The 26,482-nt window shown below is 49.7% G+C and overlaps 1 protein-coding gene across 2 annotated transcripts in view; it reads left to right on the top strand.

Moving 5' to 3' along the window:
• SPMIP8 (sperm microtubule inner protein 8) overlaps window positions 1-26,482 on the top strand; it is a 38,625-nt gene continuing 12,143 nt past the window's right edge. The window contains exons 1-8 of one of the 2 annotated variants that reach the window (XM_074968481.1): window positions 1-89; window positions 1,777-2,001; window positions 7,333-7,394; window positions 12,904-13,078; window positions 14,445-14,506; window positions 16,464-16,528; window positions 16,618-16,650; window positions 18,491-18,555. In XM_074968481.1, coding sequence (XP_074824582.1) covers window positions 1,779-2,001; window positions 7,333-7,394; window positions 12,904-13,078; window positions 14,445-14,506; window positions 16,464-16,528; window positions 16,618-16,650; window positions 18,491-18,521 — 651 coding nt within the window. In that variant the 5' untranslated portion in view covers window positions 1-89; window positions 1,777-1,778 and the 3' untranslated portion in view covers window positions 18,522-18,555. Of the gene's footprint in view, window positions 90-1,776; window positions 2,002-7,332; window positions 7,395-12,903; window positions 13,079-14,444; window positions 14,507-16,463; window positions 16,529-16,617; window positions 16,651-18,490; window positions 19,058-26,482 lie in introns of those variants that run through there. The other variant, XM_074968480.1, reaches the window with a different exon arrangement.

The following is a 26,482-nucleotide window of genomic DNA, read 5'->3' as shown; positions in this document are numbered from 1 at the left end:
AAGGGATCAGTAAACAGAATGACTGGAGTCCACCTCAGGCCTGAGACAATGCGAAGGAAGCTGAGAAAATAGGTATCCCTTCGGTTTAGGTATTTATAATTATTTACTATTTATGCTATGGCAGCACCCCAAAATGTGCTAGGCTCTGTACAGACATTTATAGTCAATCCTAAAGCCCAGATGTTGCTTTTCCTTTGCACTGTCTTTGTCATGTCTTTCGACCAACCCTGCTCACAAGGGAAGAATCTAAGGTGTCCAGAAAAACTTGCACATCCTGGGGCTGATGTCTTTCTCTTTAGATCTGCAGGGAGCATTTCTCCTGGGAGTCAAATGTGGCAGTGCAGGGAAAACTCACAATGAACTCCCTGCCAAGTGCTTCCTGAATGCAGCAAGATGCACATTTCAGAGCTTCGCTCCTCCAAGTTCAGAGGGGTTAGAAGCCAGGATTTGAGTTCAGCTGTTTTTGGAGCTAGGGGTCAGCTGGGAGGCGGTTCAGAGGTGGATATGAACTTTCCCAAAGTTTGGGAGTGATCCAAACCAGAGTGTTGATTCCGGTGGACCTCTGTGGGTGTGGTATGTGGGTGATTGAGTCGTTTGAGAGTGAGATCAGCTTACAAGAGAGACTATGAATCCTGAACCAAAATAGTACATTTAATGGTGTCCATGTTTTTCTAGGCGATTTTCACCATTGGTTTTACTGATCTCGGAGTAAGAGGTTTTCCATTGACTTTAACCAAGTTCTTCCCCAGCTTTGCAGATGAAAACAGGCTTCCAAGCTGCCATTGTTCTCGGTCTCTTCTTCTACCCCTCCTGCTTCAGAAACTCGGCGAAGTAATCTACAGTCCCTTTTTGCCTCATTTGCAGTCACGTACCCTCCGCAGATCTGAGCACGTTGTTATTTCTGAAGTGCTGTGAGGGCCATGGCTCTTTACAGCTGACCAGGTCAGGTGCCAAACAAGACCGAAATCTGCCCTCCAGTGTTTTTCTGATTCCACTGCCATTGCAGTGAGCATCTTACAATTGACTTCAGTGGGAATCGGATCAGGCCCTAAAAAGTCATGAGTGGATCCAGTATAGACCAGTACAAACAGAACAAAGCCAGGGTGGCTCCTGGAAGGTGCAGCTGGAGCTATGGAGTCACATTAGCTAGGAAGCTGATCCCAGCATCCAGGGCAGCATAAGCAGGCATGAAGTGAGGAGTGGGCATAGGGCACAGAGGACGTAGTCAGGAGGGAAGCATGGGCGCAAGGCAGGTGTTAAGGTGTCTGTGTCTGAAGATGGGCACTGAAAAAGCACCTCAAAGTAGGAGCTGCTTCTGAGAATTTGATCCTGAGTGACTAAGGCCACTGCTGTCCTGAGACTGCGTGTACACCCAGCCCTGTGCCTTCACCAGGACTGCAAAGGGGTATCTGAGCTCAGAGCGTGGAATGTTCTAACAGGTCCTGTTTAATCACCTGCCTGGTATGCCTGCAGCCCGCCCAAGACCATTTGTGTTTTGAAGGGATTTATTTAGGGGCTCATGGAACACCCAGCAAACATTCATTGGGCCATCTCCATTTGATAGGTTTGTGTATTGTTCCCTTTGCTATCATACCGGCAACAAAACAGGGAAACAAACCATGCCTCACCTCTAGGGGATAAACTGGACATCCTGTACACATCACGTTATCAGGACACACAGTCTGTCGGTCAGGATAGATGTATAGCCGTTAGCAAATAAGTGCCATGATTTTCCACGTGTCTCTTTCATTTTGCTCTCTCTTTGGCCATTTACAGCAATGGCCCAAGTAATTGATTTGGTACCATGGCCTGAAGATGGCCATCGTGTCTACACGGCCCCAGCTGTGCTACTGCCCCTGGACCCTAGGAAAGTCATGCTGGCTGGAGTAAAGGACAGGCTTTTCCACCCAGACCTGCCAACCATACGGCGAATGGACATGGACTCAGCAGGGAACAAACTCCCAGATGAACATTCCAGGACAATCACGGCCTGCACCAAAGGTAATGCCATCACTGGGCTTTGATATACTCTCTGGGGAGGCAATGTGGGCCTGTGGATAGTGCACTGGATGGGGCCTCAGGAGAATGGGTTTTATTGGTAGTGCTTCAGTTGGACCATCTGTAAAATGGAGAAAATGATCCTCACCCCCTTTGTAAAGCGCTTTGAGATCCTGGGCAGAGACGTGCTATATAAGGTGCTAGGCAGCACTGTGGCCTGCGGGCAGGTAACACCACCCTTTCTCAAGCGCTGACATTAGCCTATAAAACAGCAGCCTGGCTTTCAAAGGTGCTGAGCCCCTACGACTCCTAGGGAAGTTACCGTGAGCTGTGGATGCTCCGCACGTCAGAAAGGCAGGCCGCAAGGTCTCCGCCTACCTGCAGCCACTGGTAACCCAGAGCACTCTCGTAGCCTAGGTCACATGGACACTGCAGCGAGGCACGAATGTGACTTTCTTCGGTAATGTCATGCAGTATCTGGGCACTGGGTGAGTCCAGCATAACCCAAGGGACTCAGCTAAATACATAGCCTGCCCTTGACTACTTTACTGATGTTTGTATGAAGTGTGCTACTGGTCCCCAGACAGACCATTCTACCAACCTGTCTTCAAATTAAGATCAGGCTGGTTTCAATAATACAGCCCTCCCATCCCAGGGTAACTTCTCACTTGTACGCATGCGCTAGCAAGCATGGCATAGGCCAGGGGTTCTACTGTAATCTTTGCCCTGGCTCTACAGAAAGATGATCTGAATCTAGATAATACTTAGGCCTGCCATGAGGGCAGGGGATTAGACTAGATGACCTCTCGAGGTCCCTTCCAGTCCTACACTTCTATGGGCTCACCTGAGGTTTGCAGAGCTGGGCACACCTCGTTGTCTTTAGGCTTATCCCTGAACCCAAAGCCAGCAGCTTTTCAGTTTTTTGGAAGATGAGACCCCATGCCCACGCCTCGCAGGACAGACGTGGATTTCCGTCCCACAGGAACAGCCCCCATTCACTATCTGTGGTTCAGATTAGCTACGATAAAACCAGATGTGTTTGTCTTAGAAAAATGACAGGGGGGGAATCAAAGCAAGTAAAAGTTAAGCAGAATAAGACATGACTGTCTAGACTTCATAAAGTCTACCTAGCCAGGCCAAATCCCATAGCTAGCGTCTATTGATCAGTTCCTTTCATCTCGGCAACGGCCTAGATTGCTCTTGCCAGCAGCAGGCTGGGTTCAGTCCGTTCCAATGCATGTCTCCCCTTGGCTAAGGCTTGTCCCCTCTCTATTTATAGATTCCAGCTCCTTTGTTTTAGGGTGTCAAAATCCCTGGTTGCAATGTCAAACTTCCAGCCAAGGCTCCCTGCTCAATTAGCACGAGACATTGCTCATTAAGTTTGTGATCCCTGCTCCCCTAAACTGAGAGCAGTTCCTCCCCAGTTAGCAGCTGCAGTGTAGTTAGCATATCAAAGAGTATCACCGCCTCTTAGACAGTGCCTTTGTTTTCCTGCCTGAATGAGTGGGGTAGCATATTTCCTTTACCTTGTCTATACACAGAAGTTGATTTGAATCAGCTGAACCGAAATCAGTTTAAAAACTGATTTAGGGCTTGTCTACATGGGGAAATTTACCAGCATAATTATACAAAGCTCTATAAGGGGTTAAGCGAAACTGGAAAAAGACACCTTCTGGAATAAGGGTGCGGCTTCACTCAGATAATCAGCACCTGGGTTAGCCTAGTCTGGGTGCGAACAGTCACATTACAAAGCCTTACTGCGTCCTCACTGGGGCTGAACTCACCTGTGTGTGTCAAAGACTCCTCAAGGCACATCCCATGGGTCTTTGTGCTGCAGAGCACTGAACTGCTCTCAGAGTAGCAACCGTGTTAGTCTGTATCCGCAAAAAGAAAAGGAGGACTTATGGCACCTTAGAGACTAACCAATTTATTTGAGCATAAGCTTTCGTGAGCTACAGCTCACTTCATTGATGAAGTGAGCTGTAGCTCACGAAAGCTTATGCTCAAATAAATTTGAACTGCTCTGTGAGTCTTTCCCAGTGAATTTGTGGACGAACTTAGAATCATAGAATATCAGGGTTGGAAGGGACCTCAGGAGGTCATCTAGTCCAACCCCCTGCTCAAAGCAGGGCCAACCCCAACTAAATCATCCCAGCCAGACAACTTGTTTGTCTTACTGGGCACAGGAGGGGCTTGTGGGAAGGCAATGGACAATGCTCAGCACCCGAGGGGTTTAGCCTGCATCCTCACTGCAAAGCGGGCCTTACCAGACCACGTGAAAGTGGCACCCAGGTTTTAAGGTGTAGCCCAGGCTGAGGCAGCTAGCCTGGGTGGAAAGAGGCACTAGAGTTGAGTGAGCGGGTTTTGTGTGAGAGGGGGCTCAACACCCAGTGAAGAGCCAAGTGCTGCAAAGACATCCCGAAGAGTGTCCCCACAGGGAGTGATACTCCTCTAACTATAGTGATATAATTATACTTGGGATAGTTGTACTAGTGACTTTCCCCATGTACACGAGCCCATCATTTAACAGGCGCAAACCTCTATGTAGACACACGTATCAAGTTACAGCTAGCTCTGTTGGTGTAGCGTTGTGCCTGCCAGGCCTTGTCCGCTTGAGGAAGTTGTACCAATTTACCCCCCAAAAAGACAATCCCTGCCCACAGGGCAAGCTCACCTCAGGTTTTAATTTACAGAAAACAAATTAACGCTGCATTCAAACTAGCCACCAGGGTGTTAAAGTCCATACCATGCACACTCGTCCTGCACAGAGCCCCGAGGCCAGTGTCGTCAAGGTTAGGCCCTGACCATGCTTTACGGGTTAAGGCCAGGACGGAGAGCTTTCTTTCCCTGCACTGGCTTCACCCTGACAAGTGACAGACTTTTTATCTAGCCTGCTGGGTCCTGATTGGCCCACGCCTCCTGCCAGGCTGATCATGGGAGGCCACTCTAGGCAAGCACTGGAGGTCTGAACTTGTGGCTCTTCTCTGCATGGGGGGTGCCCCAAGCTGGCTGCTAGCAAACACCTGGAACACCCCGTAACACGGCCCCAGTGAGATTCTCACAGATTCATAGAGTTTAGGGCCAGAAGGGACCATCTAGTCTGATCTGTAGGTCACAGGCCATTAAATCTCATCCAGTGACCCCCCCCCCATGTTGAGCCTAGTGACTCGTTTTGGACTACAGCAGCTCCCAGAAAGGCGTCCAGTCTGGATTTGAAGACAGCAAGAGCTGGAGAATCCACTACTTTATGTGCAGGCCAGGCCTGACACGCCATCTGAAATGCACTGTCCTTCTTGAATAGTGGCAATATGTTTGGACCAAGAAAGGCTCATCTTGTCACAGATGACATCATCCTAGGTCACTGTCAAGTGATCCTCACAGTCAGGTGAGGACAGTCGTAGTGCCTCCTAGTGGTTGCAGATGTGAGCCGAGAATGCGGCTAAGAAGAGGGTGCACAGTGCGATTTCAGGGGGCCAAGCCTTCCTCTCTACACCAGCCGTCTCGGGGTGCACTTCCATTTGTGGTACCAAAGGGCGGGGGCTGCCTGTGTATCCAGGGGAAGGGTGTCATGCTCTCTAATCTTGAGGCCTAGTGACACAGAGCTGAGACCTCAGGCAGCTGCCTGCGCCCCGTTGCCACAGATCCTAGTGAGCCTCCCACTTGGCCTCTCACTAGGACTGTTGTGAGGGGGATCCAACCGTCTATGCTCTGGGTCCCCTGGTGGGTTCAAGCCCCTGTAGACCAACAAAGTTGAGCCACTGCCCCAATCCAGGAGTCACTATGCACACGCTTAGGGCACAAACGTTCTATCAGGCAGCCCCCTCCGAGTGCTGGGACCTGCCGTCCACGCCCCCCAGGGAACAGCGCTGACCCTTCGGACTCCCTGTCCTTAAACACACCCCCTTCCAGAACTCCACCCCAAAGGTGCAATTCGTGAAGCTTCTGCTTACAGTCTAACTCTCTCTGGGACACGCAGTAGTTGCTAAGCAGTCAATATGCGTACACGGTCCAGTCGAACTCCTTTCTGTACCAAATAAGGCACAGGAGACAGTACAAAACGATCAAACATCCTAAAGGCAGTGTGTCCCTCCCTGCTTACCCTCCCTTTGGCGAATCACCCATGCTTCACAAGGCAGGGTCAGTCCTCCACCCCCTTGCCTGCCCTGCCCCTTGCAACAGCCTCCTTCATCTTAATCTGGTACAAAATGACTCTCTCCCCCCAGTTCAGTTTTCCCCAGTGAGTCCCTTTATAGACTCCTGCTGGGGTCACCTGCCGCTCTTGTTCTGCTTTTTGGTAATTTTCCACTTCTCTCAAGCACCCCCCAGATGATGTCTAGAACAAACCCATTGTCCCAAGTTGTTTTACTTCCACCAGCTTGTCCAGTGCTGCTGATCACTCACCGGGGTCCCTGGCTTGGCAGAGACACGTCACAACTCTGCTAACTCTGGGTGGATCCACACTAGAGGCTTTCCTTGACTGTAACTTCCTGATCCAACTTCATCAGATCAGCCCCAGTTCAGAAGCAGTGCCGACAGAACTTCGACTTCATCGCACCCATCCATGCTAACATAGCCACTCTTGTTACCACTGCTGGAGGAGCACCCGGCTGGCAGGCTTCTGAGGCAGTCTAGCACATAGAGGGCCTCTGCAGCCCTGTCTGTGCTGAAGCCTCAACACAGTTCCTGCTAAGCTGGTTTTTAACACTATTATTTATTTGTAGTATTTCAGAAGAGTCTAGAAGCCCCAATAAACATCAGGACCCAGTTGTGCTAGGTGCTGTACAAACACAGAGTGAGATAAGCTCCTTGAACCAGGGAGTGTATGTCCTAAACAAAGACAGATGCAGCATGGGAGGGGAAACGGAGGGAAGGAAAGGGGAAATGACTTGCCCAAGATCACCCAGCAGGTCAATGGCCAGGCCAGGCAGGAACCAAGGTCTCCTGACATCTAGCCTGGTGTCATACCCACTAGACAACACTACCCCAGCATGGTTTTAATCAGCAGAGGTGGGGCCAAACTGTTTTAAAGCCATTTTCTAAAGCCCCATTCAGAGTGTTCCACTGCAGGACTCCAGGGGTCACCCTTGGGAAATAGGATCACTCCTAGTTTCCAAAATATGTTCTAAAATAGTTTGGCCTTTTGCCCTCACTGGCTGGCCAAGCTGTGTCTGGAGCCAGTTCAAACGCAGTTTTCGAACAGGCTCCAAAGCCCAGTGTTTTGTCTTGGACACACTCCTGGGCCAAACAGGTGGGCGAGGCCAAACCTGCTCTCCACTCTTTGGAAATGACCAAAAAGGCCGCGGTTCTCATTTCTCTCCCTTCTGTTTCCTGCAGAGGATTTTGCCAACGCATCCTTCACTCTGGTAGGAGTCCCCAACAAGCACCTCTCATCGCTGGTGAGTCACTTCAGCCAAATGAAGCAGCATTATGAGGGACACTTACACATCTGGTGACTTTCTGTCTAGGTCCTGGCCTTCATGTAACCCACTTGTACCTTCCCCTCCCTATAAGCTTAATCCTGAATATCACCCAGATCCACCTTTGCTTAAGCACTGAGGGACCTTCAGACATTAGCCAGCATCAGCTGTTTGCTCGGCCCTGTGCAAACAAATAAGGAACTACAGTCCCTGTTCCAAGGCACTTACAATCCAGAACAGGTACAGACAAACCAGCTTATGTCTACACTAGGATAATGTTCTTGAATTTGGCAATCAGTTTCCACCACTGGTTCCCAGCTTGTTCCCCAACTGGGGTTGAAAAGAACATGGCTGCTAGTAGACAGAGGCAAATCAGTTTCAATACCAGCTACAGAAACATGCCAAACACCTCCTTCCAACCAGGGCAGAGTATCCCTTCTGGCATGGGTGTCAAACCGATTGGTCCATTTGTTTTCAGCCCTGGTTGAAGGAAGATGTGGGGAGGGGACCTATGGCTGACATCCGTTGCCCTTGCCTACACTGGACTATTCAATTCTCCCACCATTGCTACCATCAACACAGTTCCAGCAGCAGGAGCCTGAGTGTAGACAGGGCACCTGCGTCCTGTGGCATCTTAATCACCATGTTGGACCAGACCTGGGCAGGGTTAGATGACAGGTAGGTAAAACACCAGCAGGGGCTCCTGAAAAAGAAAAACAGTCCAACTCTAGAAGAATGGTTCACAAAAATATGGAAGGTGGTTATGATGGGAAAAATAATGCACCAGTTACATACTGCGCTGGGGTGTGCACCTGTGGTGGGATGTCTAGACCCCTCACTGGACAGCAAAGGGTTAAAGAGCAGTTCTGGGCTTGGGAGATCCCGCCCCTGTGCCCTTGCAGAGCATGCGCCAATTGGAGGCAGGGCTTAAAAGGGAGCTGGCGGCCAGCTCAGCTGGGGTAGGGAGGAGTTGCTCTGAGGGTGCTGCAGGAGGATGGAGCCAGAGTGGGAGAAGGCATGGTGGTGAGCGGCGGGCCGGAGCTGGGTAGGCAGCCCCCGAGATAGCTCTTATGGGGACAAACAGCAGCATGCTGTAGGAAAGGTTTCAGAGTAGCAGCCGTGTTAGTCTGTATCTGCAAAAAGAACAGGAGGACTTGGGGCACCTTAGAGACTAACCAATGTATTTGAGCATAAGCTTCCGTGAGCTACAGCTCACTTCATCGGTTGCATTCAGTGGAAAATACAGTGGGGAGATTTATATACATAGAGAACATGAAACAATGGGTGTTACCATACCCACTGTAATGAGAGTGATTGGGTAAGATGAGCTATTACCAGCAGGAGAGGGAAAAAAACAAAAACACCCCAAACCTTTTGTAGTGATAGTCAAGGTGGGCCATTTCCAGCAGTTGACAAGAACGTGTGAGGAACAGTAGTGGGGGGGGGGGGGGAAATAAGGCTTGAATAAAGACTGGGAATGGATGTGTCATTACACAAACATGGGGGAAATAGTTTTACTTTGTGTTATGACACATCTACTCCCAGTCTTTATTCAAGCCTTATTTTGCCCCCCCCCCCCCCCCGTTCCTCACACGTTCTTGTCAACTGCTGGAACTAGCCCACCTTGATTATCGCTACAAAAGGTTTGGAGTTTGTTTTTGTGTGTGGTGTTTTTTTTTTCTCTCCTACTGGTAATAGCTCACCTTACCCATACCCACTGTAACCAGAGTGATCAGGTATCAGTGGGTATCACCCATTGTTTAATGTTCTCTGTTGATATAAAATCTCCCCACTGTATTTTCCACTGCATGCATCCGATGAAGTGAGCTGTAGCTCACGAAAGCTTAAGCTCAAATAAATGTTAGTCTCTAAGGTGCCACAAGTACTCCTGTCCTTTTTGCTGTAGGAAAGAGGGGGATTTGAGGTGCCCCAGGGTGGAAGATGCTGGATGGGCCCTGAGTTGGAACCCAGTTGAGCAGGAAGGCCTGAGTTCCCCTACCCCTCCTACAGCAGTCACTGGGTGGTGGACCATGGACCTGAACCTGTTCACAGCTGCCCACACTGGCCCTGAGAGAGCTGAATTAGGCCAGGTGGGTCCAATCAGCCAATTAAGCTGCAAAGGGGGGAGATTTAGGCTGTGTGGAGAATGCTAATTAGCGGGAAGCTCACCTGTGAGGGGACAGTCAAGGCTTCTGTAAAGCCAGGAGTCTGGTAACAGTGAAGGCTGCAAAGAAGAGGCCTGAAGACTGCCTCCCGGAGGGGGGCACACCTGAGAAAGAGGTTACCTAGCAGCCTTAAGAGAGGGGGTCTGACTAGGAAGACTTCACTGGAGAATGAAAAGCTTGGGGAAGCATAGTAGGACAAAGTCCAGGGAAGAGAGCGCTACGGTAGGTGTAGCCATAGCCCTTAACTACTCACTGTAGGGCTCTGGACTGGAACTCGGAGTAGAGGGTGGGCCTGGGTTCCCCGACCTCCACTGCAGAATGGCCGTGCTTGGGGCAGTGAATAGGAAGAATGCAGGAGTGACACAGGGCAGCGGGTGTGAGGCTGCCTGATGCTGCTTGGGGAGAGACACTTTGAAAGACTCCCCTGGAAGGGGGATCACAGTGTGAGCTGGCTGGAGAGCTGAGTCACGAAGCCACATTGCAACTCTGTGAGCAAAAGAAGAGCTGCAAAGGTAGAGGAAGAGAAAGGGGGTGCTGAACCAGGTGGAGCTAATCCCCAGCATCGCCAGGAGGCGCCACCCAGCAGTGTGCCCTGTGACACATACCCAGCAAAATAGAAGATGCTCAGATATTGTTACCATTTATTCAATACTCAGTGTACACTCACTTGCCCCAAAAAACAGCACATCTGTTCAATTTTTTTTTTTAATAGTAACATTTGACAGACATACCTGGTCAGAGATTTCAACCAAAAAAATCACACACAAACCCCACCCCCCCAAACAGTAGATGTTCTCCACTAGGATGAACCGCTGGTGGCAGAAGTTGGAATTTTTAAGGGGAAAAAATATTTAAGCCCTAATTCTCATTTGTACTAAAGCCACTTTTAGCTCTCCAGCAGCTTAAAGGGTTTTTCTGCTTGCTTTAAAACCCTTTACACCATCTTAGCATAAATGAGATTCAGGGCTCTAATGTAGACACATTCTTGGACAACTGGTGATAAATATCCCTTTGTGATAAGGACATCAGCTGCCAGGAGGGGCAGGACTCATTGCTGAAAGGCTTTGGGGAAGAACTGTGTTGATAAGGGAGAGGAGGGGGAGAAGGAACAGTGGGATTGGAAGTGGCAGGAGACGAAAAGGTGTAATAGAAATTGTAAATACACTTGTTTCTTTGATATATTTGGCCCAGATTTCTCCTGAATGTGGGGTGTGTGGATCTTGTTCTCTCTTCGGGCACTGGGGGGCAGTTTGAGCTCAGTTTTGCTCCATGGCGCTCTCTCCCAAGGCTTAGCTTTCTCAGAAGCTAGTTACCTGCCAGGAGCAAACAGAGAAAGAGGAACTCGTTTCTAAGCTCATCCTCTAAGCAGGATTTCCCTATGCCCCACTTCCCGTCAAAGTTGGATCCATCTGGCTTTTACTCCAAGCTCCGTTAAACTTCTGTTAAACTTCCGTCTTTCCTGTTTCAGAACAGGAGTGAGTAGCTTGCAATCACTTCTTATCAGCTCACGCTCTGACTAGTTAATTCCGTTGCCTCTGTGTTTTTTGTTACCATGTGCCATAACTGTGGGGCCTGGAGATTAAGGCAGCAGGACAGTTTCTGCAGGTACTGTTATCTGAGGATTTTAGAAGCCAAAGTAAGCCCAGAGAGCAGCTATTCATAAAAAACTTTAGAGAGGTAAGCAATGGTGGTTTTGCGGTAGAAGAAGGTAAGGATCCTGGACTGCACCATAAAAAGCTGTTTGCAGTGAGTGAATTCACAGAGAATGCAGGCCCTCATTTCAGATGCTCAAACCCCAGCTTAGCCCCAGAAGTGGGATCATTTTCAGGGCGGGTAATATGATGCCAGTTATTAGACCAACATACGCTTTGCAATACCCCAGCTGACAGTCGTCGGGACAAAGGGGCTTCTCTTTGCATATTTGTTGGCCTATTCAAAGGCACTATGTTGTTTGTATTTGCATTGGTTACTAAAAGTACACATTTTCCCTATATAAAGGCCATGTGTGATGGAGTGGGCCGAGCATAGGAGCCAGGAACCCCTGATGTCTAATCCTGGCTTTGACACTGTCTGGCTTTAAGCATGTCACATCACTTCACAGTTCCTCAGTTGTTCCTATTTGTAAAATGGGGATAATACTTTCCCTGTATCACAGAGTTGTTATGGAGATTGATGTTACTTGACAGTTCTGTAGCACTTTCTATCCCAGGCTCCCAAATTACATTGCAGGCACTGATGAGTTGATCTGCAGAAACACTACAAGGTAAGTATCTATTAGCAACTCCATATCACAGATCGTGGGACTGAAGCACACAGAGGTTAATGAGACATAGCTATAGGGAGTCAGCAGGGAGTCACTAGCAGATCTCAGAGTAGCAGCCGTGTTAGTCTGTATCAGCAAAAAGAACAGGAGTACTAGCAGATCTGCTGGCTCCCTGTACTCTCCCTTGGCCCAGACCCTCAAAGGTGTTTAGTTGCCCAACTCCCATTGAAATCTTTTAAGGATCTAGGCCCTTAAGTGCAAGATTGTTCTTCCTCCATTAATCAGATAAGGTTCACAAGACTTTGCCAAGTCTATAGCATTCTGATTTACACATATTTGCTGCATAAAAATAAGCCAACTAGCCAAGAATCTGGAGCCAGGCCCCTGCCAGGTGGATGTGGATCAGTCTGACTGTCAAAGGATACCAGAGTGAAAAGATGGCTCTGGATTTTCTACTTGCTGGCTCCAGATTAGGGGGAAGGGGAGACTAAACCAGGGGTTTTCAAAATTAGGGGGATTAAACCAGTAAATTAGGGGGACTAAACCAGTGGTTTTCAAAAAAAATTTCTGGCGACCCAGTTGAAGAAACTTGTTGATGCCCGTGACCCAACGGAGCTGGGGATGAGGGGCTTGGGGTGCCAATGGGATTTTGGAGCCAGTGCTCGGGGCAGGGGCAGTGAGTGGAGCCCCGGGGCCCCCCCACCTAGGAGCCGGACCAGCTGCTGGCTGCTTCCGGGGCACAGCGCAGTGTCAGAACAGGTAGGGACTAGCCTGCCTTAGCCGGGCAGCACTGCCACCGGGACTTTTAACGGCCCGGTCAGTGGTGCTGACCAGAGCCGCCCCGGCCCGGTGCCTTCCATTGCGTCGTGACCCACGGTTTGAAAACCACTGGACTAAACTCATGAAATGGGAGGGCAGTCTATTGAATTGGCCTGCAGGTCAACAGCATGGGTGGGAAGCAAAGGGTTCAACTTTGCTTCTTGCCCTGAACCCCACCCTTCCCTGCTGAGCTCCCAGCTGGGAGCCTGGCGTAACATCCCTTTTTTGCTTTGCTACTCAGGGGATGACCGAGCTGGGCCAGTCCCTCACTGCAAGGTACCGAGCAGGGAAGATGGCTCCGCTCACTCCCAGCACTAACCACGAGGAATGGCCAAGCTACACACAGGCGATGGCTGACTGGTCACGCTTCATCTCCTCTGCTGGAGAATTCAAGCTACCCAGCGTGAATAAGAAAGGTACAGCCAGGCACATGGGAGGGGCAAAGCCTCCCTTTGAAGGAAGGGAAAAGCCATCGTCAGTTCCTCTCTTAGATAGGCAGCTCGACGACCCTCCTGCCTGCCCATTTGGGAGACAGGCTCCCATGCTGCCTACTCCTTTTGAGGTTTAATGACTGGAGACTCTTCCAACGAGCAAGATGAAGCCAGTCCAAGACTTCACTGATAAAATGACAGTTGTGATATTAACCAACACGGCACCCCAAGAGCTCCGAGGGATTGTAGGGGCCACTGCCTTGTGGCTTGCCCAGGGGGTTGTAAGTGTGGCATTTCCACACGTACATGCTGCATCAGAGCCAGCCCATATGCACAGTAAACTGCCCTCTCTTTTTGGAATAGCCGTGCTGTCAGATCAGACTACAGAGCCAGCCGGAGACATAGATGAGCTGGATACCGAAATCCATTCACTCTCCCTGTATTTTCCAGAATGACTTGCTCATAACCAGAGCCCCGTATAGAATGTGATTATGCAGAGTTTTACTTTTAGTTGCCACGTCTGTGGTATTCTAGATTCTTTCCTTTCATAGTAAAAATATTAAGTCTCTAATCCTGATGGCAGTGAAGAAAGCTTTCTGGGTGTGGAATGAACATAACCAACGCAGTGCCCGAGCTGGCTCAGAAAGGTGCAAAAGCTCCCATTTGTCTCCATGGGGTGTTAACTCAGGAACTTAGTGATGACAAGTCAACACCAGTTTGCTGATCACTTTTGCAGAATGTGCTTCTGCCAAACCGTCCCCAGGCCTTCCTACGTGCCAAAAGCCCCCAATGTACTGCAGAAATTGGCAGCAAAGTGGCCAGGGCAGAGTTGAGGGCAGTGTAAAATGAAATGAAATGAATATCTAAATATGTTAGCCAAGGGCACTCAGATGCTCTGGTGATGGGCACCACATCAGTCCCGGGCTGGCTAGGGCAGTGAAGGGGAAAGGACAGGAGGGGCCCTTGCTTTATTCTTTCATTTTACATGGACACTGGCAAGCAGGGCAAAGCAGCTCTCTTGACAGCGCAAAGACCATCAGTGTGGACATGCTGGCCAGAGCTCCCTCCACCTTTCTCCCTCAGCACACACAGCTAGGGAGAGGGGGGCAGAAATATTTTAGGCTCTTGCTGCCAACCTTGGAGGACAGGAGCCTAGCATGCAGGGGGGATATTCACCGTGAGGAAGTCAGTCTTTTCGCATTCCCAGGGGTTGCCATGTGGCGTTCTCCCAGCATGCCCTGTTGCCTGGGTATTGTGTGGGGCTATCAATTCAAGCCAGAATTAAAATATTAGCGTGTGAGAGGGCTGGGGTCACTAGTGATAACATGTGCACCGTTCTCTCTCCCCCCAGTGCTCGGGTTCAGCTGTTATGCCGTCAGGTACTTAAAGCCAGACGTCTCTCAGACATGGAGGGTAAGGAGTTCTCGGTGCCACTGAATTGCCGTGCAGCTGCCTCCTGCTGGGAGCCCTGGGGATCACACGTTGCCTGGGGAAAAGTGGAATTTACGTTTAACCTCCTCCAGACAGGCATTTTGCATCAACACATGGGATATCCGCCACGACCACCCCGTCCTTTCCGTATTGCTCACTCTGATGGAGGTCCTGGCTAGAGGGGAGGAGAATTCTAGGAGTTGCCAGAATGGAGAAATTGAGACCCACTGGGTTAGTGGAACACTGTCATGGGCAGGAGGTCAGACTAGATAATCACGCTGGTCCCTTCTGCCCTTAAAGTCGGAGTCTAATTCACTTCCAGAGCCAGTTGGCTGATGCTGGGGAAGGCTCTTACTGTAGCTTCATAAACGTGGGAGGAGGAAAGGGCCTTTCCTTCATAGCCTACCAGACTCCTCAACCCCCCACAAGGGTTCTCAGATTTCTCTTTTACCAACTACGACTCGAGTTCATATCCCACACTGGGCTTTACCACTGCAGAGAATTCCATTTCACCATTCCCCACCCCACAGCCCTCCCCCCGGGATCCACTAATCCAGCCTGACTCTGTCCACAGGTACAGTTACACTCACGCCCCCATGTATGTGCACCGGGGGGGCTGCCTGTATACAAGTCAGGTCCCTTGGGAGATTTGGGTCCAGAGATATAAGGAAAAGCTGTCTGGCCGTTAGACTGCGGGAGGGGAGGCCAGGAAAAGGAAAGGAGCAGGCAGCTGCCAACTGGCAGGAGTATCTTTATAGTACCAACACCATCTCACCAGTAGCAGCAGCTGTCACAGCCCTGGGCTGCCTAAATCACAGGAACTGAACGGGAAGCAGCTCCAAAGTTCTACATTTCCTTCACAGTAATAACTCCCACCACTTCCAGACTGGACCTCCTCTCCTGAAAGCTTCTAGAGTGCTCTACAAGTTGTACTTCCCATTCCCTCGGCACTAAAACGCAGCCACCTCTGGGGTGGAACATGGGAACCCTTCTGCACCTGCCACAAGGTTTTTTGCTCTTGTTTCAAGAACCGGAAGCCCCATGGGCCCACCCCTGACCACAAGAATTTAGGTTTTACATCTCATTTGAGCAACTGTGAGCCTGGGCACCAGAGGCAGACAGACCTTGCTGTCCCTTCTAACCCTATGATTGGCTCAGGCCTGACTGAGACAAGAGCGCCACCTGTTGAAACATGTGCACCACTACCTACAGCATCTGGATTTTCCGTGATTATGTCCCATCCAAGGTGTGACCTGTTCTAGCACTTACTAGCTTCCAGATCTCACCATGTTTTGGAAGGAGGTCTTCCCTGGTCACAGAAAAGGTTTCTAGGTACCTTTATTCTTGGGAAGTACCATTTCAGTTCCTTCTCTTGAGACTAATGCAACCTGCCAATATAAATCAGCTGTGACTCGACTGAAATCAATAGAATTACACTGGGTGGGAGAGGAGAATAAGGCTCAGGTCCTAGATTCTAACATTAGGCACGCAGCAAGTCACCCAGGGGGGCTGCTACAGAAACCAATGGGAAACTTGACTTCCACACGTAGTGGTCAGGAGAGGCTGGACTCTCATGCAGTGGTCCCCAAACTTTTCCCTCTTGCACCCCCCCACCCCACCCCTTACCAGTAATGGAACATGGCCACGACACCCCGGGCCGGGAGTGGAGTCACAGCCGAGGGCCGAGCTAGGGCCAGGGCCAGAACAGAGCGTGGGGCAGAGTGGGGCTCCCTCCTCACCCACCCGTGGGGGCTGGCCTGGGCCCCGCCATGCTCCTCAGATGTTCCTCTGTGCCCCCTTAGGGGGCACACCCCACAGTTTGGGGACCACTGCTGTAGTGGCTGGCCAGGTGGCAGCAAAAGGGTGCAGCTGGAGGGGGAGGGGGGTGCTACGTGGTTACAGTGACCATTTCTGACCACTCTCTGCACTGTCCTTCCAGTACTGCCTCAATCAGAACCCCAGCCTGGACAGATATGGACAGAAGCCCCTCCCTTACAACAGCACGTAAGTAGCCCCAGGTTCCCTGACCCAGGCTGCCGTTGTAACCCCTTTGTGCCTTTCTGTGCCTTACACAGTCTTCTGTTCCTTTGCAGCAATACTTTCAGGAGCTTTGGGTCAGCCTACAGGTAAACAGCAGAGATGCTTCTGAATTCAGCAAGTGGGCCAAGGCGAGGGGGCGAGATCTGGGGGGACAAGTGAGGGAGGCAGGGTTGGGGGAGATGGGCTGAGCGCTGAGGGGAGGGAGTGCACGGAGGGAGGTAATGTGCTCTCTCACCCTCGGGAAGTTGGCTGTGGGGAAGGAGGAGAATAATCTGCATACAGCCCCTTGTCATCCTCCCTCTGCCAGATATTCCCTGAGGGCCAGACAGTAAACTCTATACGCTCCCTCGGGGACTACGCAGGTGAATAACTGCTCACTAATGGAAGGAAGGGGTTCACAGTCAGGATCAGAAGCACACCAGCACCGGCCCCATGCTTACAGCTGGGGAGGAGACAAATGCCACACGCACCCCAGTTTTGATTTGCAAGTGCTAATTGGACTCTGCGTGTGCACACATGGTCAAGGGACTAGCTGTCCTACTTTGGCTTGCTGCTGGCTGGGATAGTCCTAACCCATCTGCCTTTAGCCTAGCCTACATTTGGACAACACAATGCTACTGTGCAACTCTGCCATCACACTGGACTGCTGGCAAAAAACTCCCCCCATCATGGGCCTGTGCAGAAAGCTAGCATAGGCAGGGAAAGCAGTTAGGGAATCATTCAGCCCCTGACTCCTTGCCGTTTAACATCTTTGAGCCTGTAAGAAGCACGCGAGCATACCAGGGCTGTACAGACTTTACAAACAGTATTGTCTACTGCAGCAGAGTATTAATGCCACACTGTTGAGAAGTTTACAGCACAACACTCAGACTTTAGACGCTGTGGTCCTTACACCAAGTGCAATTCCTCCTCCTTGTCAGTCACTCGTATTCTGCTTTAACACCCAGGATTGCTGTAACTAAACCAGCATGGGGGTATCTGGAAGTGTAGCTTGTTGTGGGCGCTGTCACAAGTTACATTTTTTTCGTTTCAGGTTTCAGAGTAACAACCGTGTTAGTCTGTATCCGCAAAAAGAAAAGGAGGACTCGTGGCACCTTAGAGACTAACCAATTTATTGGAGCATAAGCTTTCGTGAGCTACAGCTCACTTCATCGGATGCATCCGATGAAGTGAGCTGTAGCTCACGAAAGCTTATGCTCAAATAAATTGGTTAGTCTCTAAGGTGCCACAAGTCCTCCTTTTCTTTTTGTTTTTTTCATTTGCAGAGTCTTGCATTTCACTTCTCCACCTCAGCATGCTCTTCACATAGCATGGGCTTTCCTGAGGGATTTTTTTAAATTGAAATAAATCCATTTCAGGTTACATGCTATGTAAGAAATCCAGGTGCCAATTCCAGATAACTCCGGTTAGGTGTATGTGCTCAAACATTGATCCCATGCCAAAATGAATTACTCTGCACGTGTATACATGGAGCATCTACCAGTGTGTGCATGCAAGCCATTCGAATCAACACACTGGTTTGTGCAAGCTCCTGCTAGGTGTGAGAGAGAGAGCCTAGTACCCTAGGACAAGACAAGTTAGTTCCAAATATTAGAGGCAGGGGCATGTTTACTCTGCACTTTAGAGGAAGTGAATAGGGATGCAGCTTAGGGCACTGCTAAGAAGAATAGGGAGGAGAGCGGAGGTAGAAGGGACAGAGAAGGGGAGGGTCCCTGGCGTGGATAGAGAATAGGTGGGACTCTGGGAAGGAAAGAGAGGGAGAAGAGGTTTCTCTTAGGAACAGACAAGGGGAAAGGAAGTGCTCCATGCGGGGAAGATGGGCCAACGCCCAGTACAAGTGCTTAGAGGGAAGGGGGATCACCTAGTGAAGGCATTTGAAGCCATTTGTTGTGCTTCATCAAATGCTGCGTCTGTTTTCCTTCCCAGCCGCTCTCACTACCTCCAGCCCTGGCGCTAGATGGCAGGAAACAGGAAAGAGTGTGGAGCCAGAGGTGAATCTACTTGGCCTCTGACAGCCAGGTCCAACAGCCAAAGCGCACAGGATCCAAGGGCAGCCGTGGGGAAGGGCAGGAGATACACATTGGTTCCACTTCCTAGCAAATAAAAACCACTCTTAAAATGTCTAAATATAACGAAGAGAGGATGAGGGAGGGACTTCCCGGAGGTTTTCAGACCTTTCTCTCCCCCACCCTGCCATTCAGCCTGAGCTGTGAGGAAACCAGGAATGGAAAGTTGGTGTGAGCTGGAAAAGAAAGATGTTTGCTGGACATTTTCAGAGATGCACCAGTCAATTATATGCAGAAGCACCAAAACGCCCCAGTCAAAGATGAAGGCACCACTGCGCTAGGTGCTGTACATATATCAAAGATACAGGCTCTTCTCCTTCCCTGCTACTCACATGTAGCTCAAACAGAGAATGCTGGGCACTGAGGCAACCCTTGTGTCCTATCTGTTGGAGATGTCCATAGTGTCCCGGTTCTCTCTCCCCCTCCCCCCCCCGCCATCCATCTAAACCTGCTAGCATTTACTTCCTGTCATTCACTGGGATAAGGCTCATCTCTCCCCCACCCAGCCCCGACCTCCAGAGCACTCTGTGCCTCCCAGGGCCAGGGCCCTCCCCCTCCCAGCAAATACCCTGTCTGCCCAGAGTCCCTGCGAGAGAGCCATTTCCATACCATGGCGCAGAACTTCCCAGCCCAGCTCTCTGTGCCTATTGGATAGCGTCATGCCTAGCAGCATTCTGCACGGTCTGGCAGAGCAGATTTAGGAATTGTTGGAAGGTGCCTTTAAAATGGCCACAGACCTAGGCTGACCCAGTGGAGCTCTTTAAACTTGGGTGAGTCAGCCCCTCCGTGCCTCAGTTCCCCGCCAGTGAAATGGGGATGGATATTTGCACTGCCCTGCCTCTCAGGACTGTCGTGAGGATAAATACCTGAATTGTGCAGGGCTCAGATGCTACAGTGATAGGGTACATGTCTTGCTCCCAGTTAGACAGACAAACTGGGCATAACAAAGCAAGTTACTGGAGAGCACGGAGAAGCAGCACTGGAATCGGGCCCTGCTGAGCGGACAGTCTTCGGACGGATGCCAAGGCCAGAAATGCATGGCCCTGTTAGGAGCTGGCGAGGAAAGGGCCATTGCATTAAGTTTTACACTGACCCCTTGCTTAAGAGACGTTCCCGGGCTAGAATGCTACCCGGAGATGGGTGCTAAGGGAAGGCATGGAGCTGCATTATGCCAGCAAGAAATAGCCACAGTATGTTTGATGCTTAACCATGGGGCAAAAATAGATCCCTTCAACGCCAAAGTGTCTAATTTCTGTGGCTAACGCATTCTGGCACCTCCGCTTCGGTTGAAATTGTAACAAAGGGCAGCTGCCGCCGTCCAGCGACCAAGGGCATCAGCAGCGACTGGACGCAGGAACTTCAGCGCCAAAAGCACAAGCCCCTACCCCCCCCCCCCCCCCCGAGCGACTTGGAACGAAGCTGCAGCTGTTTGAGTGGCTAGTGCAAGACATACTAACTAAGCCAGCCCATTTCAGAATCACCTCTTGGTAGAAGATGCCGAAATGGAAAGAATTCAGAAGGCTTTGAGTCAAAGACTAACATCTTATCCTGGAGTTTGGCTTGGAGAAGAGTGGACGCAGACACAGGGAGGTAATGCCAGGGGTATATTAATTCTTAAAAACCTACACCAGAAAAAACTTGTATTAAAAAGGTGGACAAGCACCCACACACCAAATGGCTCAGTAAGAAAGGCCAATAGTGGCAGATGGGAGCCCAGTGCTAGGCAATGTCCCATAGTCCCGGGAACTAGACCTTCATCTCTATGAAAGGGCTTTAGATTGAATTTGGTTGATTCGTTCTGGCACAGTATTCGTGGCACGCCCGTTGATTAAAACCAGACCGCGCAGCTCACTGGGCATTGCTGCTGTCCTGAAACCCTGTACACAGTCCAATGGAGCGGAGCACTGCCTGGGAATCTATAGACCAGGTTTCTTATCCCAGCTCTGCCAATGACCTGGTCAAGTCACTTCACCTCTCCCTGCTTCTGCTTCCCCTCCCTCCCTCCGTCTTGTCCATTACACTGAAAACTCTTCAGGACAGGGAGCGTTTCATACCCTGCATGCACAGCACCTAGCCGCACTCTCAGTGGGAACCTTGAGGGTCCTGTAATAACCGGGGTATGAAATAGCGTGAAGCACCAACCGCCAAGGACAGGCATGGGGAAAAGATCACGAAAGAAACCACAACAGCAGGATGCTGGAGTAGCTTTTAATAGGGTAATTGTACTAGAGCGATGCAGTCCTAACCCAGCAACCACAGCCACTCCGCTCCACACAGGGCATATCACAGCAACAGCTGCTCGGTCACAAGACAGGTAACAGGGCTGGGGCAAGTTGGTGCCTGCGATGTAGTTCTATTCCGGGCTGTTCACATTCTGCCTCACCCTCTCAAACACAAGGACAAGCGCCAAAATCCTACCTGAAAGCTACGAATGCTTTTTCGGGACAACTAAAAAGCCATTCGATGTACGTTAAGCCTGTGCAATTATTGGTTTTGAGGAAGGATGAAAGGAGTCTGTAAAATGAAGGTTATCCCTTCTCTGCTTCAGTATATTTCAGGTGGAAAACACATCACACGTTTATACAGAGCACAGTTCTGTCACCCGTGTGCGGAGCAGTAGGATTTACCTGCAGGAGGTAGGGGCATCTCAGCGAGAGACCGGATGGCAGAGTCAGGCCCAGAAGAGAGCAGGCAGACACCCCAGCTGTCTAGTTGCTTGGAAGATCTCATAGTACTTTCTTGTTCATTGATGAGACCCAAGAGTAGCAGGGAGGCTTCTGTTACCTGCCATTGAACAAGGCATTGCCAAGGGCATTTAACAAAATGGAAAAGAGACTAATACTTATTTCTGTGTGGCAGGCCCCTCCAAGCAGGGTTAGAAGGAGCTTTTGGTACAGAAATCAGTGTTCACCAATTCAATTGTGCAGTTAAAACCTACCTCAGAACTTTGTGTTGCTCAGTCCACTCACGCTGCTGTAAAGGCCATGTTCATTGCCTGCAAGGAGCCTTACCCCGACTCTACATCCCCGAGAGCTTTATAGGGGCACCAATATAATGGCTACCACAGCTCTGATTCGAAAGGAAGTTTCAGCTCATGCTGCCCATGCCTCAGTGTGTTTTGACGAGCACAGCGGTCTTGTGCCTAGGGTCAGTTTAGAGTGGACAGGCTAAGTTACTAGAGAGCAGGGCTTTAGAGCCATGAGGAAGGATAAAAGAGGGAGATACAGTGCTCTTCCTGGTCTATCCAGGGAAGGTGGATGATCAAAAGGCAACTTACAAATAACAGGACATATCTGTTTCTAAGACAATTAGGAGGTCGAATCGAATACAGTATTTCACTTTCCAGCGAGCTAGGAGTAACAGCACAGAACATTACCAGCTCCTGTCAGTAAACAGTGACCCCAGTCCCTGAAACGGAGAGAAGCCTCCATGATCTTTGACACAGGCCCAATTAAAGGGATTGCACAGAAAGGTGGAAACGAAAGATACAAGCCGAGAAATAAAAGCCCTTCAGTACTTTCAAAGCAGTATGAAGCCTTTCAGTTGAGTGGATTCCAACCACTTCCCCACTGGTACTTAGCTGATTGCTTCCATTGGAGCCCTGCATCACAGTAGGATGGGAATAATGCCTATAAATATAATAGCCTCTGATGCTACTCACATTCCCACCTGTGTGGCACGCTGGTTTAAAGTTAGACTGAGAATGACAACGGAAGAGGTTTTCAAGGCCAGAGCCAGTGAAAAGATTAGGAGTGCTTACCTTACAGAGGAGACGACACAGAGCAAACACGTTAACGATACACAAAACATCGAGTGGTCTGGACAAGGAGGATTGACTGGACACTGCTACCCACCCTCTCAAACATTTTAGATGTGGAAAGTGAGGCAGCGAGGGGACGTGCCCATGGTCACTCAGCTAATCAGTGTCAGAACCAGGAACAGAACTCTGGTCTCCTGATTTGTGGAATGGGAAACGCAGTAGCCCTGAAGCAGCACTGAACAATGCAAATACCATCACAGACAACACAAGCAGTAGGAGAATTCCAGAGCAGCACCACCGAGTTACTCAAGGTGGTGGTGGGGGGTAGACACAGAAGAGGTTTTTCCAATCACAGAACAGCCTTTTTCAAAAAAACAAAAACAAAAACAAAAACTAAGTGTGATGAGAAATGGTCGCCGTTGTGGATATTCTTTCTAAACACCTTTCCATGACATCATTCATTTCTCAAAGACGTTTTCTAAATTACTGAAACTCCTCGTTGACCAAACCCCAGTTTCCAGTAACAAAACAGTGTTTTTGGTAAACGACAAATGTCTATCGCAGTTTCAAAAGCTATTGCAAAATAAAAGAGGGGGACCCCACCAACTTTGAACCCTGTGAAACAGGAACCACTTCAACATTTTGAGCAGAGTCGTGTTCCCACCGTTTGGCCAGCTCTACTTATTACTCGTTAGAATTTAGTCAGCTCTTAACCCTTTGATTTATGCAGATTTCTTGGTTTTATCATTATTTCGTGAATTCCAAATCAAAAGACACTTACTCTGCAAAGCTGCCAGCGTTTGCGGGGTGAACCTGCCCCAAAGACATACAATATTATCTGATGCTCTAGAACAAAGTTCAAACAGTTCCATATTTTAAAACTCTAAAACACAATTTAACTCCCCCCGCCCCATGTCTGGCTTGGAAATAACCTTACAAAGAATAAGGAAGCCAGGCAGTGGTGAGGGGAACCCCCCCCCCGCCCATTTACATCAATAATTAGACACAAGGCTTGAAAAACATGCCACAGAAGTTTTAATGCATGTGGTCAGAACCATGCTTCTCTCCCCTCCAAAAAGCCAGGAACCCCAGCAGCACAGAGCCACTCACTCAATACTGACCCAGAAGGGAAGGCAGCCACCTAGCTGAATTGCCAGCACCACCTTCCTGAAGGATCTAGGCCAGGGGTTCTCACAACAAATTTTTTGCTGGCCTCAGAGTGCGGCCACCAATTCTTGCTGGTGGCCGCTCTGACAATTTTTTCCTAAAATACTTAATTAACTTTAGGAAAAACAAATAAATATGCACATATCCATGTCCAAATCATTGTAATTTATTTATGTAGGGGTTTGGTTTTTTTGCAGACTCAATAATAAAAATAATGTACAGTTGTCCCTATTCTTTACTGGACCTAAAGAGAATAGAAATACAAAAGATGCTTTGCATGTTTTGCTTCTTTGGGTTTTTTTTTTTTTTTTTTTTTTAAAAAGACTTGCTAGCTAGTAAGTCTGCTATTGTGAAAAGTGATGTTTGTATTTTTGTTAATATCACTTTTCACAGCAGACTTACTCAGCCCCGGCAAGCTGAGGAACAAATTAAACCCTGGATGGGGAGGTGGGTAAGGAGGCTGGAGGGCCGGGGCGATGGAGGACTGGATGGGGAGGTGGAAGCGAAGGTCAGAGCGATGGGGGTGAGTCTGGGGTTGGAGCCTGGAATCCTGCTGCACAGGTGAGGGCTGGAGGAGGCAGCAGGATCCAGGGGCAATGTGGGGGCGTGGGGGGACGGGTTGAGCCCAGGGCCGGAGCCTGAAGCCCTGGGACTGGGGGACAGAGCCTGCTGCTGCATGGCCAGAGCCTGCCGCCCACCACCCCAGGGCAGAAGCCCAGAGCCCAAGCCCCACTGCCCCCAGGAAGGTGGAGAACTCACACTGGTTGCCTGCTCCTAGTGTTAGTGGCTCCAGAAGGGGGCAGGGACCAACCCCTGCTGGCAACCCTGGGGAAGGGGCCTCTGCTTTGTTCTCCCCCCTCCCAGAATCACCATCCAAGAGGCTGTGGCTGCAAGAAAAGCCCACGGTGGCCACATTTGAGAAACGCTGATCTAGGCCTTAATTAAAGATTTCCCAGCCATATGATACTGCCCTGCCCAGGTTAGGGGGTCAAAGTCTCCAGCAAGTCTCCCTTCACAATAAAGGATCTAAGCACGCAATAGATCCAACTTCTAGGATACAGAACTGGAACATTTCCCCTCCCCCTCCAAACCAGGAAAATGTAACATGCTGTCCACATAGTGCAGTGACATTATGGGCTGTTTCTAGGAAGCCAAGAATTTCATTCACTGATACAAGTGCTACTTAACACAGACCTGGGTTCTGTTCCCAGCTTTGCCACAAAGTCACTTTCCCTCTGTGCGCCTCCTTCCCCAACCTGTAAAATGCAGTGACTACTTACCCTTCTTTTGTCATAGTGCTTGGAGATCTAGGGCTGTATATTTATAAGCAGGACCATTTAGAAGGGAGAAATGTTTTGAAGGTGCGACTGCTACAGGATAGGATCCCGAGGGAGACACCTAAAAATGAGGAGGAAAACTGGCTACGTTTGTTGCAGCGCGAGTTTTGATGTCAAGAGATCCCTCGTTCCTGATCCGGGTCTCTCGTGTTCAGAGTTACACAGCCCTGCCATCTCAGCCCCCCCTGACATTAATCGTGTGCTGCTGGACTGTATGTTCTCTCCCAGGTTTAGATCTCAAGGAGGGTAGGGAGGAAGCGGGGCCACAAACAGGCAAAACGTTTTCCTCTTTGCATCTCCATTATCTGGCCAAAATAACAAAACCCGCATGACGGAGTGGGTGGAGGGGAGAATAACTTCGTGCATTTGAGAATTTCTGGGCCTGGTTTCTGCCCAATTCACCGCCAAACCACAGAGTCATTACAATGCGATGACTAGATGAGCCTTGAGGGAGAAGCAGAGCTCCTTTCGACGCTGTGGGAGCCTTCCCTGGAATCAGAATCCTTGGAGCAGGAATCGATCCATTTCACCAATTAAACCGTTACTAACCGTACTGGAGCCACAGAGCGCCTAGAGCCATCGCTGCTAAGCTGGCGGCAGTGGAAGCCTTTGACCATAACCTTCCATCCAGGGAAAGCCAGCAGGTGAGACAAAGGAAAACAAAGCACTCATTTCTAGCAGGAGTAGAGCACATCAGAACTTTTTCCTCTTTTGTTTTAGTTTTAGCAGCCTGAATCCTGAACGTTTTCCCATTTCGTGACCTTCGGTATCAGCAGCCCACGCTCTTGTTTTTCCCCTCCACAGATGCTCAAAAACAGGAGCAGCCCCAGAAGTAGATTTACAAAAGAAGAGTAAACGCCATGGGAAAGAGGGGTCATGCGTGACGTCCCCCTCTAGAAACCTTACACACCCACAAGAAGGTATAAATAACTATAAATTTATTAGTAAAGCAAAACCATTTGACAATCACACAGGAGAGCTGGACGTGTTAATACAATATATATACACACACACGCACACACGTATGGGATACAGTCTTAACACATGGAGAGCAGTGTTAAAGGCACTGCAAGCCACACCAAAGCCTCATCGCTCACGAGTACAATCTCACACAGCCCTGCCAATTCACAGGCATGGAGTCACAACCATCGGTTATGCGGATCCACCTATAACCTCACCCCATCAGAGACTGTGGGTGGGCCAACAAGCCCTCTGCTACTGACCCGGCTCCACTGCACCGAAGAACTGCCCCTGAAAAGAAATCAGATCCATGGATCATATAAAACTTTAGAGACAAGCACCTGGAGTTAGGGGTTAGAAATCCACCTTGGGGTTCTGGCAAACGGATTCGCTCTCAGAGGTCTAGGGATGTTGGGAAGCTCAGTTCCTGGATGTCTGTAATGTGCTTTAAGATGGCCAGCAGGGAACGTGCCATAGAGGAACAAAGTGGATCCCAAATCACAAGAGACGCTCAAGTTGCCAGAACCCAAGACGGAGTGGTAGCCCAAAATTCATACTTGCCTGTCCTTATTGCATCTCTATGGGATGTCTGCATATACAGGAACAGAAATCTTCCTGCGAGTTAACT

Source organism: Natator depressus, chromosome 12, assembly GCF_965152275.1.
Source record: "Natator depressus isolate rNatDep1 chromosome 12, rNatDep2.hap1, whole genome shotgun sequence".
Lineage (NCBI taxonomy): Eukaryota > Metazoa > Chordata > Testudines > Cheloniidae > Natator > Natator depressus.
The sequence above is the reverse complement of the archived record's forward strand: the minus strand, read 5'-3'. Positions and strand labels throughout refer to the sequence as shown.